At 37.6% G+C, this 14,835-nt stretch overlaps 1 protein-coding gene across 2 annotated transcripts; it reads right to left on the minus strand.

Annotated features, from left to right (window-relative positions):
• Window positions 1–376: 376 nt before the first annotated feature.
• Window positions 377–10,151, minus strand: LOC137720220 (MAG2-interacting protein 2-like). 2 transcript variants are annotated; one of them, XM_068459260.1, is made up of 12 exons: window positions 9,908–10,151; window positions 9,749–9,797; window positions 9,444–9,617; window positions 8,506–8,707; window positions 8,201–8,388; window positions 6,812–7,799; window positions 5,776–6,734; window positions 5,590–5,678; window positions 5,143–5,502; window positions 3,783–5,007; window positions 3,366–3,631; window positions 377–3,271 (listed from the first exon to the last, which is right to left on the minus strand). In XM_068459260.1, the coding sequence occupies exons 1-12, from the start codon at window positions 9,989–9,991 to the stop codon at window positions 713–715; spliced, it is 7,143 nt and encodes a 2,380-aa protein (XP_068315361.1). In that variant the 5' UTR covers window positions 9,992–10,151; the 3' UTR covers window positions 377–712. The 2 variants fall into 2 exon arrangements, with proteins under 2 accessions (XP_068315361.1, XP_068315360.1); XM_068459259.1 differs by having other exon boundaries at window positions 8,201–8,394.
• Between the last annotated feature and the right edge of the window lie 4,684 nt (window positions 10,152–14,835).

Raw genomic sequence — 14,835 nt, forward strand, 5'->3', positions numbered from 1 at the left:
TCATTAAATTTGATCTCATTTGATTACAATCGTTAGATTATAAGTAAAAAAACACAAAAACGTCTGAAATATAACAATTTAGCGGGTCCATAATATAGCCATGCTTAAATCCTGAAGAAATTAAGATGATCAAAACCTTATTCCTGTACAATGAGAATCCCTTCACTATTTTTGAAATCGCGATTGGGATCATTGGTTTTTTCAATTCAACTTCAGATACGGTGACGATGGAGGCTCAATCCAAGCAGCAGGATTTCACCAGAGAAATTTGTATACATTTTTATTTTTGAATGGAAAACACACAAATTTTACAGAAACTCAATGATCTACCTTTCACACAGTCTTTGTCGATTTTTCGAATTTATACAAAAAAAACTACAAAACTCATGCCTTCAATTTAGTTTTATATGGAGATAATATTACACTCCGACCCTTGAGTCTTGGAGATCATCTGTAAGATTTATACGGACACATAAATTACATCTCCGATCCTGGCAGGATCAGTACGGACACTCACCCTGTACATCATCTGTATTCCTATCGTAAAACAATACATACGGTGTATAGTCTACATCCTGAGCTACATTTTCAAACACTGCCTAACAAGGATCTAAACATACAACTCCTGCTCCTAACGCTAAACCATTACGATTCTGACTGCGAAAAAAAAAACAGGTAACGCAAGAAAGTATGAAAAGTTCATCGTACCTGTTCATCTGACTTGAGTTGGAAGCAATGACAATGCGGTCCGGATCAGGTTTTCCAACTCGCCTCTCAAACAAGAAACAGTATTGTTCAATGTTTCCGGTGAATGTGTCTCATCAAGCGGGTCGTGTAGTACATGGAGCTGCACCTCCAAAAACCGACTGAGACTTGCCTCCGCAACATTAACAAGACCAAGCGATGCATTTGTGTGCATAAATTTTGTAACCATGAGTCCGGCTAGAAGTTGCTGATCTGCCTTCACAAGCTCTGATATAAAACAGGGGAAGAGCATTCTTCTAAAAAGCAACGGCCATCTCTCGTTTTGCACTTGAGCTGCTTGAAACTTGTGGGATATGTTCCCGACCAAATAGCAGATATAAGAGAGAGTGTTTCCGTACGAAGAATTGGAGATGATAGTGGGTAAAACCCCGGAGGATAATACCAGCAATAATAACTCATGGTCACCGCCAATCGAGTCAGAGATGCCTTCTTGCTTCAACTTGTCTTCAACAGCAGCCAAACACCGCAACTGTAGTGATTCAAAAGGCAGTAAAAGCACCAGCTTTAAAGCCACGAAACAATCTCTTTCAAGAAGAATCTGGCTCAAGCTCCTTGCCCCATCTTCATCAAGCAATATCCCATTTGATTTCGGTAGGGAATGATCAATTAGTCTGACAACATCTTTAAATTGGGAGAGCGTTGCAAGTTTTTTGAAAATCTCCAACCAACATGCATGCAAAGGGTGAACGGAAAAGGATGTTTCCTTCTCCTTCACAGGAGATTCTGTCTCCTGAAAACTCTCCCAGCAATCGTCCCACTTATCATCCCAATCATTTCCAGCCTCAGGAGCTTCTAAAGAGGCTTTCTTATCTTCCCTCACCGAGAAAAATCCTTCCCACTCCCCTAACATGGCTAGCAAAGAATCAACATGAGAATATGTTTGTGCAGCATCACACAGCTTCAGAAAGCAAGAAACAGCGGTCTCTTGATTTGAGAGATCATCGGGGGTAACTTCCATGGTGGGTGATATGGTTGCCACAAGCTGTGTCGATTTGAGGGCAACTAATGTACTTGTAAACCTGTTAGATGTATCATTATGATCTGCCGACCCCTGATTAGCAGTCTCACTATTTTGACTTGCAAAGTGCACCTCGTCCCATCCTTCCCACGGGATAATCCTAGCAGACAAACCCTTGATACTTTTACCTGTGAGGTATTGCATAAGCTCTAAAGTATAAACTCGAACTGAACCCGGCAGCTGCAGGTTTTCAGAGAACTTAGCCATTCTTTTCCAAACTAGATGCCTCACCCTATCTAAATCTTGTAAATCACCTTCTAATTTACTCAAGGAGGATAGTAGCTGATATAATTTCTCATATTCCTGGGATCCATGGGTAACCACATCCCGCAAAATGCTGTCCAAAATATATAAGTAGAGAAGGGGAAGTTCCTGGATTTCAGTGTCTCCGGCCAAAGTGGAACCCGTTGGACCCCCTACTACCGCTTGGGAAAATACTTCAGACACAAATCCAAACCCACAACCAGAAAAAATCACAGCTCTACAGAACATACAAGGTTCGGAAGGAGAGTCACCAATTAAACCATGATTGACAAAGCTGACAATTGTAGCCCAGCCTTGACTCGGTGAGACAGTGTCTTCTATTACCAGCCTCATGAAAACCTTTAGATAACATGCTAAGCAATCTAGATTGAGCCTGAGATTTTCTCCGACATCCTCATGGGATGCAATTTCCTTCATCTCCTCAATCAATCTTATCCAAAAGTTCAAGACAATTATTAGACACTCTTGCCATGCTGAGTTATCTGGTAGAGTCCCATAAGAACCCAAAAACGGTATGATTATTGTGAAATACCGCTTCATAATGTTCAAAGAATCTAAATGTGCCAAGAGTCTCATATACTTTCTGCAACATTCATAGCTCTGCTCAAGTTGACATATTAAGATTTGAAGGTTTTCAGTGCTTTTCGCAACCGAATCAGTTCCAGCTTTGGTTTCCAAAGTTGCCAACAAACTCAAAATATAATGTTTGTAGATATCCTGCCATGTTATCAGACCCTCCGACACTGGGTTGGGATATATACTGGCAAGTGTCTCTACCATCTTTGCCAAGGCTTCCAAGCTACCATCATATACGTGCACGTACACTTCATGCCTTAAGCACTTAAAGTTCAAACCACCTAATCCAGCAATATTTTTGAAGTTAAGGTTCGCAATAAAGGAGACTCTTCTGCACTCTTGTTCCATTAACTTGTAAAAACGAGATAATCCAAAACCAGATAAATGCACTTGATCAGGGTGTATAATTGGTAATTTTTTTCTGTTTTCTTCCAGTTGCAAGTAGCAGCCAGAAAGCAGACCAAAGACGTAAGCAAGCCGCACTTTATGGCATCCATCAATTGCAGGGTATACAATAAATGAAACAGCTTTGATGGTTTCCACAGCATAGCCAACTATTTCACCTTTAAATTCCGAAATTTCACAAGTTATATCATAATTGGTCCAAACCTCAGAAACAAGGACAGAACTCAAATAACACAAAAAGACCTGCAAGGAAACAATAGATCACTATCACTAAATGGGGGAAAAAGTCATCTCTATGTTATAGAATTCAGAGATGTAAGCCTACAAAGCTGCCTACCTGTGAACGGTTCAAGCTGTATTCATCAGCTAATGTTAAAACATCCTTCAAAATGTGCTTCTTCTCTAACTTGACTGAATCAATCAAGGGAAGCATAACACTCTTAATATAATTAAAGTCCTGAGACAAAAAGCGTACTGTGTCAACACCAGGGATTATTTTCTCTAATGCTCTACAACGATCTGCAACACGCTTTTGGTCTTCTAATTTTAATTTCCATTCCCTCCAAAAGGTAGACTGCACCTTGTCAAATTTGCCTATTTCACCTGAATCCAATAAAACAACATAAGAAACCATGAACTCCTTATCATTGTAAAAATGTACATGCATCAATAATATTACTCTATTTTCACATTTCCACTGCTTGGAGCTTTAAGATGATAGCATAGCAAATTGTAAATATGTGTAGCAGATTACCTGTGCGTTTTTCTTTAAACTTCCTTAGTAGCAGCTCCCTCCTTTGCGTAGGATCTTCACACTCAAATGCTGAACTATACAACAATCTATATGTCATCCCCACATTCATGATGCTAGAAACTTCTTGGTAATCCTTCCTTGTTCTAAGCTGCTCCTCTATCACTTCAACCCCACTCACAGCATCCAACAGATTCAACAGAAAGGAGCAACCCACTATGTCTTCCTCTTCGGTAACAGGTGGTTCAATTATTGATTTTGCCAGAGACGCAACCACATTGTCGGTAGGAGCAAAACCATTTCTCGCCAACCAGGACAGAATGGTCACTAGAGCCTGTGTTCTTACACTGACATATTGCTTTCCAGGAACCAAGTTACCACTCGACTTCTTACTGTGTTCTCTATTCGTACTTAGCTCAAGCAGCCATGGAAGTTGCAGGGCAGAAAATGTCAAAAAATTTCCATTTTCTCTCAAAACAGATTCCCAGTTCGTTCCATTAACAGGCAAGTTTTTAGCAACAGCAGAAAGTACAGTTTTTATGTTATCAAGATAGACTTCTTGATCGTCGCAACCAGCTCCTTCAACCATTTCTAAGCAACCTTTTAGGTTGATTATATCTTGAATAGCATGGACTGGACCCGTAATAACCGAGGAGCCTTGAATTGAGAAATCTGGACATTTTGTCCCTGACAACATCATTAATGTCTCACATTGACCTTGCAAATCAAGATCCTTCCATGCACGGAGCAACTCACTCACGGATTCCTCATCGCAATTGCTCAAAGCAAAACCCAGTAGCTGCTTTCGAGAATTCATATCCATGTTTTCAAGTGCAGGACCCCTTGCTATTGCAGCACATAAGTCCCAAATGTGACCATGCCCCTTCTTAGCCAAAACAAGACATAGGTCCAGAGCCAATTGGAGATCACCAGCAACTGCAGCTTCTCTGGCAATAGCTTCCTGAACAGAAGATATGTGGTCTGGAGAGCTCAATCCAAGAAGTTTCGCAATCTCAATGAGTTCATCACCATGTAAAAATGCACCACTTTGGCGTGTGATTGCCATTTTGATTATCTCCATTGGATCTTTTATTTGCGTGAATTGCATGGGTAAGAGAGTCACTCCAAGGCTGGGAAGTGTAACTGTAAGTGCCTCAATAATATCAGACTCTATTCTGACATTTCCACTGCTTGGAAATAAATTGAGGCATTCCTTAGCCTTCCAGATCTGAAAAAAGTTGTACACTGATTAAGTAATACAATAGTAAGTATTGATGTGCTACCATATCAAAATGTTTAAATGTATCGTTGCGTGCTTGAATATCATTAATCATCAGCAAACATCAGGCATCTTGATACTTACTTCAGGAGAAGAAAGACTTGAAGCTGAAAATAAATACTCCCTTGCAGAATGTATGACAAGATTTTCAGCCTTCGCTGATGCTAAAGCAACTGAACTTGTACCCTTCAGATAATTCCTCGCAAGAGAAAACTCCCCCGCTTTCAGCAGTCCTCGGCAAAATTCCATCAACATATGCTCCAGGTCCAGAAAAGGAAATGCCTTTTCCCTAATGCATTGCATATCACGCCACATGCTTGCCCAATCAGTATCTGATCGACCAGGCTGTTGACGTATAAATTTTGAAAGGGTAAGACGAAGAATTTGCTTTACACCTTTTCCATCTTCATGAGACTCTAGGAAAAAGTTCAGGGGCTTTGGCACCTGAAACCACGGAAAAATTGATTAAATGCAAAACATCAATACCCTAATACCACGAGAAACACTTCCCTTTCATGAAAGAATACAGACCTGATAAAATGAAAGGAGCCTCCCTACTTCAATGTGGCCTTCTGCCAATTTCAATCTTCTCTCAAGTCCATCAATATATATTTCACTACCTGTTCAGTGACAAAGATAGGTAAACATTCTTAAACAAAAACAAAAAACATATCTCATTGACTATCACACGAACCACAATGCCAAAGAAGCAATTACCTTGCATTTGTGGAAGCTTTGATAATATGGTTGCCATTGTACTCCACCTATCAGTAGATGTGCACAAATAAATGCACTGCAGAGCAGAGTCTATTGCTTCAACCTCATCCTTGAATAGGCTGTTACTCTGAAAATCGCTGCACCCTTCCTCTATTACCTGCAAGCAGATGTCCAATTTGTTCTCAGAAGCAGTTTCCTTCAGCCATCTAACCAGAAATGATTCAGCCTTGTTATGCTCTGTTGTAGGATGGTTATCTGCCGCCTGATCCTGTGACCTATCTTTCATAAATGGAATTGCCATATTATGTAGTCTTCCAATCATATTTTCTTTTTTAACTCCTTTAAGCATCAATCTGAACTTCTCATAGTCAGAGAACTTTTCCCACATGACAAGACTCAAGCTGGAATTTATTTCCGGATTACTGTCATCAGAATAAATAAGTTGGTGCAAGATTGAGACATCCTCATGAAACCTCTGCAACTTGTGTAGACCTTTGCGATTAGCAAAATCAAGCAAGCAAATGCAATTATCTAGCTGTCCACTACAACTATCAATATCTCTAGCTCTCTTCTTGTACCACATTGAAAGTTCACTAGTTGATGGCCAAACTGATGCTAAGCACTGCTTCAGTAGAGGTTCGGTCTGGATTTGGATACCAATTTCATGGTCCTTGGGTGATCTCTTTTTAAAACTTATCGTTTTCTCACATTCAACCCAATCTTCTTCCCTCACAGCTACATTTGTAGGGGGAGACCTCCCTGGAAGAAGCTGCCCGTATGTTTGTACAGGAACTGTTTCGGGGATAGCAGCTAAAATCTTCAAAACGCAAGAACCCAGTGAATAAGGATGACGCTTGAACAGGAGATTTAAGGCCCCAATCTTCCCACTTTCAGCGAGCATAACAGCAGCTTCACTTATAGGCATGGCTCGAAATTTGCTATATTCCTGCACAGAAAACCTGCGTAAAACTATGTCATTCAACTGTAGGTTAATGTTTCGCTATGATGAAAAAATAGTTTCGGATGATTACAATACCTGCCCATGTTTATCCCAAGAAAGGTCTCCAACTGGTCTCTGAATTGTAATAACTGAAGTCTAGCCATACGGAAATCCCAAATTTGGCTACATTCATCATTTTCTGATTCAGAAAACCCATACTGGTTAGTTAGGTTCAGCCCATATGCAAGTAAGGTCCTCACAGCATCTTCTGTAGGTCCAACTTTGTCAACACATTCGGAGAGTAAAAAAGTTTTGTCCTTAATTTTTGATAGAAAGGTACTTATTTCCTTTGTTCCTTGGCTTGACTGCAACCACTGGGACTTTACAACTTCATCCTTATCCAACCCATGACAATCAGCAAAATCCAAGGCAGCCTGATACTTTTCATTTCTAATCAAAATATTATACATCTCCCTGATGGATCTTTCAGAAAATGATACAAGGCTCCAGTTCAACGAAGAAATGTAAATTTGGTCAAGGCTGTCCACCACAATATGCTCCATACTATGTGAAGCATTAGTTTTCTTTGAGTCAGATCTCTCTTCAGATGACAGAGTCTCCAAAAGAAACAGGTTTCCTTGAAACAGATTTATTCTGTCTATAACTGGCTTAGAATATACAGTTCCATTTTCCTGAACTTTCAAGCCACTAAGGATGTCAAGCATGGTAACAACGCCACACCTTTTTGCAAAAGTAAGGATGTGGTCAGACCACCAAGTAAAATCCACAATGTCACTTAAATATTCCCCTTCTCCACTTGATAAATTATTGGTCACTTCTGACCCGCATCTCTCTCTGCATATAAAATTGGAAAGTGAAGAGCATTCTTTATCCAGCTTAAATACGTGCAAACATCCTGTGACATCTAAAGTACCAACAAATTTGGCCTGTGGAGAGATTAGCACCTTTGGATATACTAGCTGAATTCCTTTTGGTTTCGAATAAAAACCCTCAAACTGAATGGTAACAAGCTGTTCCAAATCAACGATCCTACTTCTACGCCAGAGAGAAAGATAACAAGATCCTGGAAGAAAAAGAATACTTAATTAATAAGTAATTGATAAACTAATTGATAACTGTCAGTATCTTTTTTGCATATGAAATAATTAGCAATGAACTCTGAAAATCGGCACAAAAAAAAAACATGATATGCAAATATTCAACCAACAACAAGATCTAGAGTGTTCTTCCATTCTTCCAAAAACATAAGAGCTCCCATTAAAAATAAGGCCATCAACAAAAGTTACTTGATCATCCAGATTCATGCAAAACTAATGCAGTAGATTTGTGTAAGATAATAATCTAAAACTTGCCATATTCAAGAAATGATATTAACCACATAAGGGCCCGTATAAATGAATATCTTCATGTATAAACATGTATAAGCTAAATGGAAAGTAGTAGGAATCATGAGAGAGTTGCAACCTGAGGTTAGTATGACACCAGCAAGCAAAGAAAGCTCTGGGTGGTAGTCAACGCAGAAAACATTGCAAGAGAGCTGCCCCTTTGCAGTTAACCCATTATGTGAGGTGCGTGCAGAATATATAGTGGAAATTGGATCCTGACTGATCTCAATATGCTGAAGGGAACCATCAGAGGTGACCACAATAAAGCTACACCTGAAAATATTTCATTAACTTCAACACATGAACCTCAAACCAGATAATCAAGACATTTTCTTGTAAGCATCATTTTTTCACGGGCTATGGACAGGGAAAAAAAAAACTTACAGACAAGATTTCTGTACGTCAGAATCGTCTTGCACAATCAGGCTTATTACTGGTAAAGATACTTTTAAATCCCTCCTTGCAATCCCTGTTATTTCATCACCGTTTGCTTTGATAAAATGTAGTGTATCAGTGTCATCAACAACTCCAAGAACATCATGACTTTCTGACCAAGTTCCTATTGTAAACGAAGTAAGGCTTCCACCTGATGGACAGAGCACAGATTAGATTCATTAGAAACTATCTTAATGAAAAAACACAACTAATGTAACATTCAAATTTGGATATAACGAAGAAAATCCAAATTTCTAAAGCATACATATCTCACATACGTCACAATGAAGAAACAATAGGAATCAACACAATACGTGTATCCACAAAAGTATACCAACTTCAAACCTCATTGACCAGTATTAATATGGTAATCCTACAAATTCCTCGTCATGATTTTCTGAAAAGACATGTTCCTTAATTAATTCTCTTTGGCGCCAATTTTGGACTCACTGTATACGGTGGACTACTATGGTTAGAGGTCTCATGGTCTACAACGAAACTACAATGTGACCGATATGGCTAGTTCACAATGAACGTACATATAAGTGTTCAGTAAAGAAAAACCATTTTTGCCTACCGCTACTAACTGGGTATTAATATTTCAAATATATCAGCTGACCATTACGGGGTACATTGGAAAAAGGGCACAGCAACCAAATATAATGCAGGTAATCAAGTTTATTAGTAAAGACCTCAACTTTGCAGGGAAACAAGTTTATAATCCAAACATTTCATTCAAAAACAACAAGAATGCCCGCCGGACGCCGATAACTTCAAGGCTGTAACTTTAATTTGGAACATTCAAAATGTGATGCAGCAAGATAACATTAGCTGATGCTTCCACAAATGCAAGGTCAACAAAATCAATGAAATACAACTTATCTTACTTGTAAAAGTGCCGCACGGCTTTGAGTATTCGTCCTCCTTCTGCAAAATCGTTATCTGATTTCCGGAAGCAACAGCCACACGCTCGCCTCTCGGAGAGATAAACAAAGATGCCAGCTTTCTCAATTTTCGTGGCTGTTTGTACTCGCTCCATTTATCCCTGAGCTGGCTCGCACCTTCATGGATCAACAGGGAACACAAATTCAATCAATTCGGCTTCCAGCGACATGATCACGCTCTCAAACACCATAATTCATCAAAAAAAAAAAACAAAATAAATAAATATTGAGAGAGAAAAAAAGTGAACCTGGAAGGGAAAGCAGTGATCGAAAGCTCCCTCTGCTGCCATTGTTTGCCTAAACTCCGTGAATAAATCGGAAACGAAAGAAAGTTAACAACTTTGATTAATTGAGTGATTAAGCAAAACATGGGGTTGATTAACTTGAAATTCAAGAACATTAAGAACCTGTTGAGGAGGGTAATTGGGAGTGTAGGGCCTCGTAATGTGAAGCCGTGCCTCGTAAAACACTGTGCGAGTTGCTTCGTCCATGGCGTAATGATTCGGCGTCGTTTTTCCACCCTCCAAGATCTCAAACACTTGACCTCAAAAACCACGCCCGCCATCTCAAATTCCACATTTTTTTACAGAGAGGAGAGGAGAGGAGAGGAGGGAGAGAGAGAAGACAGACGCACCACCATTTTTTCTCTTTCTTTTTTGTTTTTTATTTTTTTGTGAGATTTTAACGAAAAGTTCACATTACTATTCACTTTAATGAAAAATTATATTTTTACATTAAAATGTTAATTCTATTACTATTCACTTTACCTTTTATTTTGTCCTTAAAACTTAAAGTTTTCAAACCTTTTTCATTAATTTTCCTTTATTTTTTTTTTTGTTGTAAAACGGTTCAAATATGTCGGGCCTGGGCCGAAATAAAAATTGGGCTTAAAGCGAAGAATTTAAGCTGGACCACTAGAATTGGGCTTGGATTTGGGGACCCGTTGGGTATCCTGGACGGGCATAGACCCATCGGGCCGTTATTGCGATACGTTTTGAATGGGAGCCTTTTTCCTTTTCTTTTTTTCTTGATAAAACGATATTAGGGTTGGGATTTGTCAATTCATAATTTAGTATTGAACTTGCCACATAGAAACATTAAATTTAAGACATTTTATATATAAGTAAAAAAAACATCATCTGACTGTAATAAAGTGGGGATCAACTAAAGGTGGCAAATCAACTAGTGGGTTGTTAATGGGTATCCATTATGACTCATTTAGTTTGATTTCACCTTACACTATTGTCACTGCAAATCTCACATCGATATTATGGTGATATCAAATTAAACGGGTCTTAGCGGTACCCATTAACAACCTAATGAGTTAATTTGCCACTTCTAGAATGGACCCATTCTTAGATTCTTGTTAGAGATTTTTGGGTAATGCTTGGGAAACTAAATTTGTAGACAAAATATGCAAACCAAATTATGTGTCACCAATAGAAATGAGTTTATTTATCAACGTTTAAGTAATAATTCAATCATCAACTTCCATGTTATTTAGTTTACAAAATTTTGTCTACCCAAGACATTCTCCTATTCGTTTGTTTTTTTAACGTACGAATAATGTAGCATGAAAGTTACTACCCAAGAGATTCTCCTCTTCCTGAGGGTTTGAAAACAAACGCATTATGGATGATAATGATGGTGGAGGAATAATATTCGGATTGCTACACAGATTACAGCGGTTTGGTGCAAATTATTCTGCTGGGATAGTGTTGTTGCAAGTCAATTATCTACTATCAATTTCTTGAACCAAAAGAACTAGTTCATGCATGCAATGCAATGGAAGATTTTATTCTCTTACAAGAAGTGCCATATACGCGCAATGAAGTAGTTAACTCAACTAGCATATATATTCTTCAGCACTGGCTTCAAATCAAATGGATGAATTGGTGGAATATTTTGTGTCTATAATACATAATATATTCTGTCGTTTGGATACTAATTATCGGATCATATCATACGATAAAACAAAGTTCCAGCTTTTACGATTTCCAAAAGTCAGATAGACGAGAAATTTTTCTCACAACTTCTGATATTCCAAAAGTCATTTTCAAAGATGACCGTTCATGATCCCTAAACCATAACTTCTACTGTGTCTCTACTGCAACCCTAATATCAGTTCAAGCTCATGCTATATATAATGATCTTAACCGTAAAATTACCATGACAGATATTAGGGAACTCTGTGTGGAAAAAAATATCGTGACCATTCCTTTTATCTTTATATAATTGTAATGACTTTTTTTGGACTAGATGTTGCATAATATAATAGATGACCAAATAGCTACATGAATATCATGCATAAAATCTAAATACATATCATAGCATGCATTATAAAATAAATAATTAATCAAAGAAAATGTTTTATATGCACATACTTTCTTCTTTTTGCACATCCCTATTTCTATTTCTTCCCATAATTTTTCTTTGCTTTATTGAATCTCAATGTCAAAAATAAAGAGAGCATTGAATTAAAAATAAAAAATAAAAAAAATAAAAAAAAGAATGTACGAAAACCATATTGTTTATCAATTAAACATGTGACATGAAAATTAAGGACCACTGTTTCAAAGTAATCATAAACATATTAGGACCGTACGAATAAATCTAGAACTCTACAGTGACTCGGCGGCTAGCTGTTGCGCAGCTGCTTATACTATCTTAATTGGAACCAGATTCGCTCTAGATCCAAAGGAATTGAGCTCAATAATCAAATGATCTGAACCATTGAAATTTGATATAATGGTTCTAAATAGAGGGTTCCTCTAAAAATTATAATAATTGTAGCCGTTAGATCAAACTTCAATGGTTCGGATCATTTGATGACTTAGTTCCTTTGGATCCAGATAGGATCCGGTTCCATCTTAATTTTGTAAGAAAAACAAACCCTATTAAATTAGCTAGTTAGGGCAAAAGTATAAGTGCTCACTATCTCTCAGCTTTATTCTGTTGGAAGACTTTCCTTGTGTGTTTCAAGGACTATCATGCATGTTTAATTAACTAGTAAGTCCTCTTTTTGACCCCAAATGAAGGGATTTGAATTCAAAAGTAGCGAAAGAAAAAGAGTGGCAAGAGATTTCCAAAGTTGTTCCCTTTCTTGAAGAAGTAAAACTATATATTTTCTCTCTTCTTTTAGCTTTTAGATTTCGTGGCTTAGATTTGTAATTCCCGTATAGAATTAAGAAAGAGTGGGGTGTGCACTGAGGAATTTTTATGGATAAGGAAAATACAAGTCAGGCAATGTATAATTTTAGTTGTCATAATAAAGGTAGATGGAAATAATTAATATGTTGTATTTTTAAAGTATATATCAACAAATAAATAAATTTATGTGTTATAATTGTTAGCATCCACGGTACCATAGGATAGAAAAACACAAAGTAAGGTAAAAAGATAGACCCCTAGGATTTATATGGTGCAACATTTTCTACTTATGTCCACAAGGCAACGATCAATCTTCCACCATATCAAAACAATGGGTACAATAAGAACAATATTACCAAGCCCAAGACAAGGCTTGATGAATACAAGAAAGTGTAATAATCTAAATCTTACTCACACAATTTGTGGTGAAACACTCATTCTCAACCTTGGAGTGGAACAACTCTTGGAACTCTCACTCTCTCTCTTGGGGTGGTATGCTTGCTTTTGGATGATCCACAACGGTGAATGTCATCTCTTTTACATGCATGGATGGAACATCCTAGTGAGTCCAAGAATTAATTCCACCATTATCAACATTCATGCACCATCCAATGCAGTAGTCTTGGAACTCCATACGTAATTCATGCACCACATAGAGTTCCCATGTTTGATTATATGAACCAACCATTACATTCATTTGAATGTAGTATTCTCCAATGCATCATTAGCTCTCTATAGACTTCTAGAGATTTCAAACCATCTTTAGTAGGGGCTGGACCCATGGCATATATACCAACATTAATTTGAGTGAAATATTATAATTTATAATTAATGTTACGTGTCTGTGTTTCGTATACTTACTCCACCACAATGACGTCCAAGTCGAACGACATTGATGCCCTGGCATGTAATATTGGTGATCTTGATTAATCACGTGCCTCCATTATGTTATGCTACTGCTGATGGGGTTTTATTAAATAAAAAAGCTGATGAGAGAGGGGATGAAAGGGATTATAGTGTTAGTGGGATTCCTAAAGATAGGTTTATTAAAAATGTTCCTTCCTTATCCTATCTTGTCCTCCCTTACAGGAACCATCTGTAGCTTACCTAACTAATCAAGACGACCAGCAAGCTAAGCTCCTACTTCCTCTTATATATAGAGGTGGAAGCTCCAATTCAGTATATCAAAAGCGCTTAAGCGTGTACTGGTACGAGCCTTAATACTTGTTTCTGCAAAAGTAGACATGGTGTGATATTGGTTCTGGCTCATATCTCTGATAACTAGCTTATCTTCGATCATAAATCGTCACGATTCACAACAAAGACTAGTACTACGCACTCTTTGAGACGAGCCGAACCAATATCACTCTTGTATGCTTCTTTGCATATACCTAGCGTGGTCGTTTGAGTTTATTAAGCAAAGGCCGCACCATCACTGAGGTTCGATGACTAGGGCTTCATACTCTCTCTCTCTCTCTCTCTCTCTCTCTATATATATATATATATATATCTCTATCTATCTAATTTTCCAGTACTTTAGCAATATTTCTTTTCGTTTCAGTTTTTTTTTCTCTAATTATGCTTTTATCTACGTACTTACACGTCCGGTTTTCTGGAAATGTGGATATTGAGCAGATCTCTCAAATGAGAGAAAATGGCTTCCATAAAGCACTTCGTGGTGTAAATACGACAGCCTTCATCCATAAGTTACAGATCTTCATCAACTTCAAGTAGCTACTCCAGTACGGCCAACCTTCTACCTTCATTAATTTCAAATAGGTTCTGCATATCAGCGTATGGCATACGGTAATGAGTTTGGCTCCATATACCATTGGTTTCAAAAGTACTGGCTTTACTTAATGATAATTGTTTTTATTTTAAATATAACCACATTTAATTTTACATTAATTGGTTTCAAAAAACACACACCTCTGCTTAATTTTCCTGATTATCTCAGTTTAATTTCACCATATTGTAAAGAGTTTTTGGATATGCATTATAGTAGTTTCTTTCTAACTCAATTTGCAGTAAACACACAGAGGTGCTAATACTGATCAATCTTAATTAATTACCAGCAATATTTTGCAGAATTAGGTAAATGTATATGTATGATATTTAATTACCAGCAGTATCAAGCCATATTTTGAAAATTCATCAAAATAGCTTTCAATTTTGAAAAACCAAA

This window comes from Pyrus communis, chromosome 16 (genome assembly GCF_963583255.1).
Source record: "Pyrus communis chromosome 16, drPyrComm1.1, whole genome shotgun sequence".
NCBI lineage: Eukaryota > Viridiplantae > Streptophyta > Magnoliopsida > Rosales > Rosaceae > Pyrus > Pyrus communis.

What these genes read in the sequence shown, in the direction of transcription:
- LOC137720220 (XM_068459259.1), bottom strand. Translation starts at nt 9,991, where the DNA reads ATGGACGAAGCAACTCGCACAGTGTTTTACGAGGCACGGCTTCACATT. An exon ending in AAAGCTTCCACAAATGCAAG is followed by an intron (nt 5,679 to 5,775) that starts GTAATTGCTTCT and finishes GTCACTGAACAG; the next exon opens with GTAGTGAAATATATATTGAT. An exon ending in ACAGCTTGAACCGTTCACAG is followed by an intron (nt 3,272 to 3,365) that starts GTAGGCAGCTTT and finishes GTTTCCTTGCAG; the next exon opens with GTCTTTTTGTGTTATTTGAG.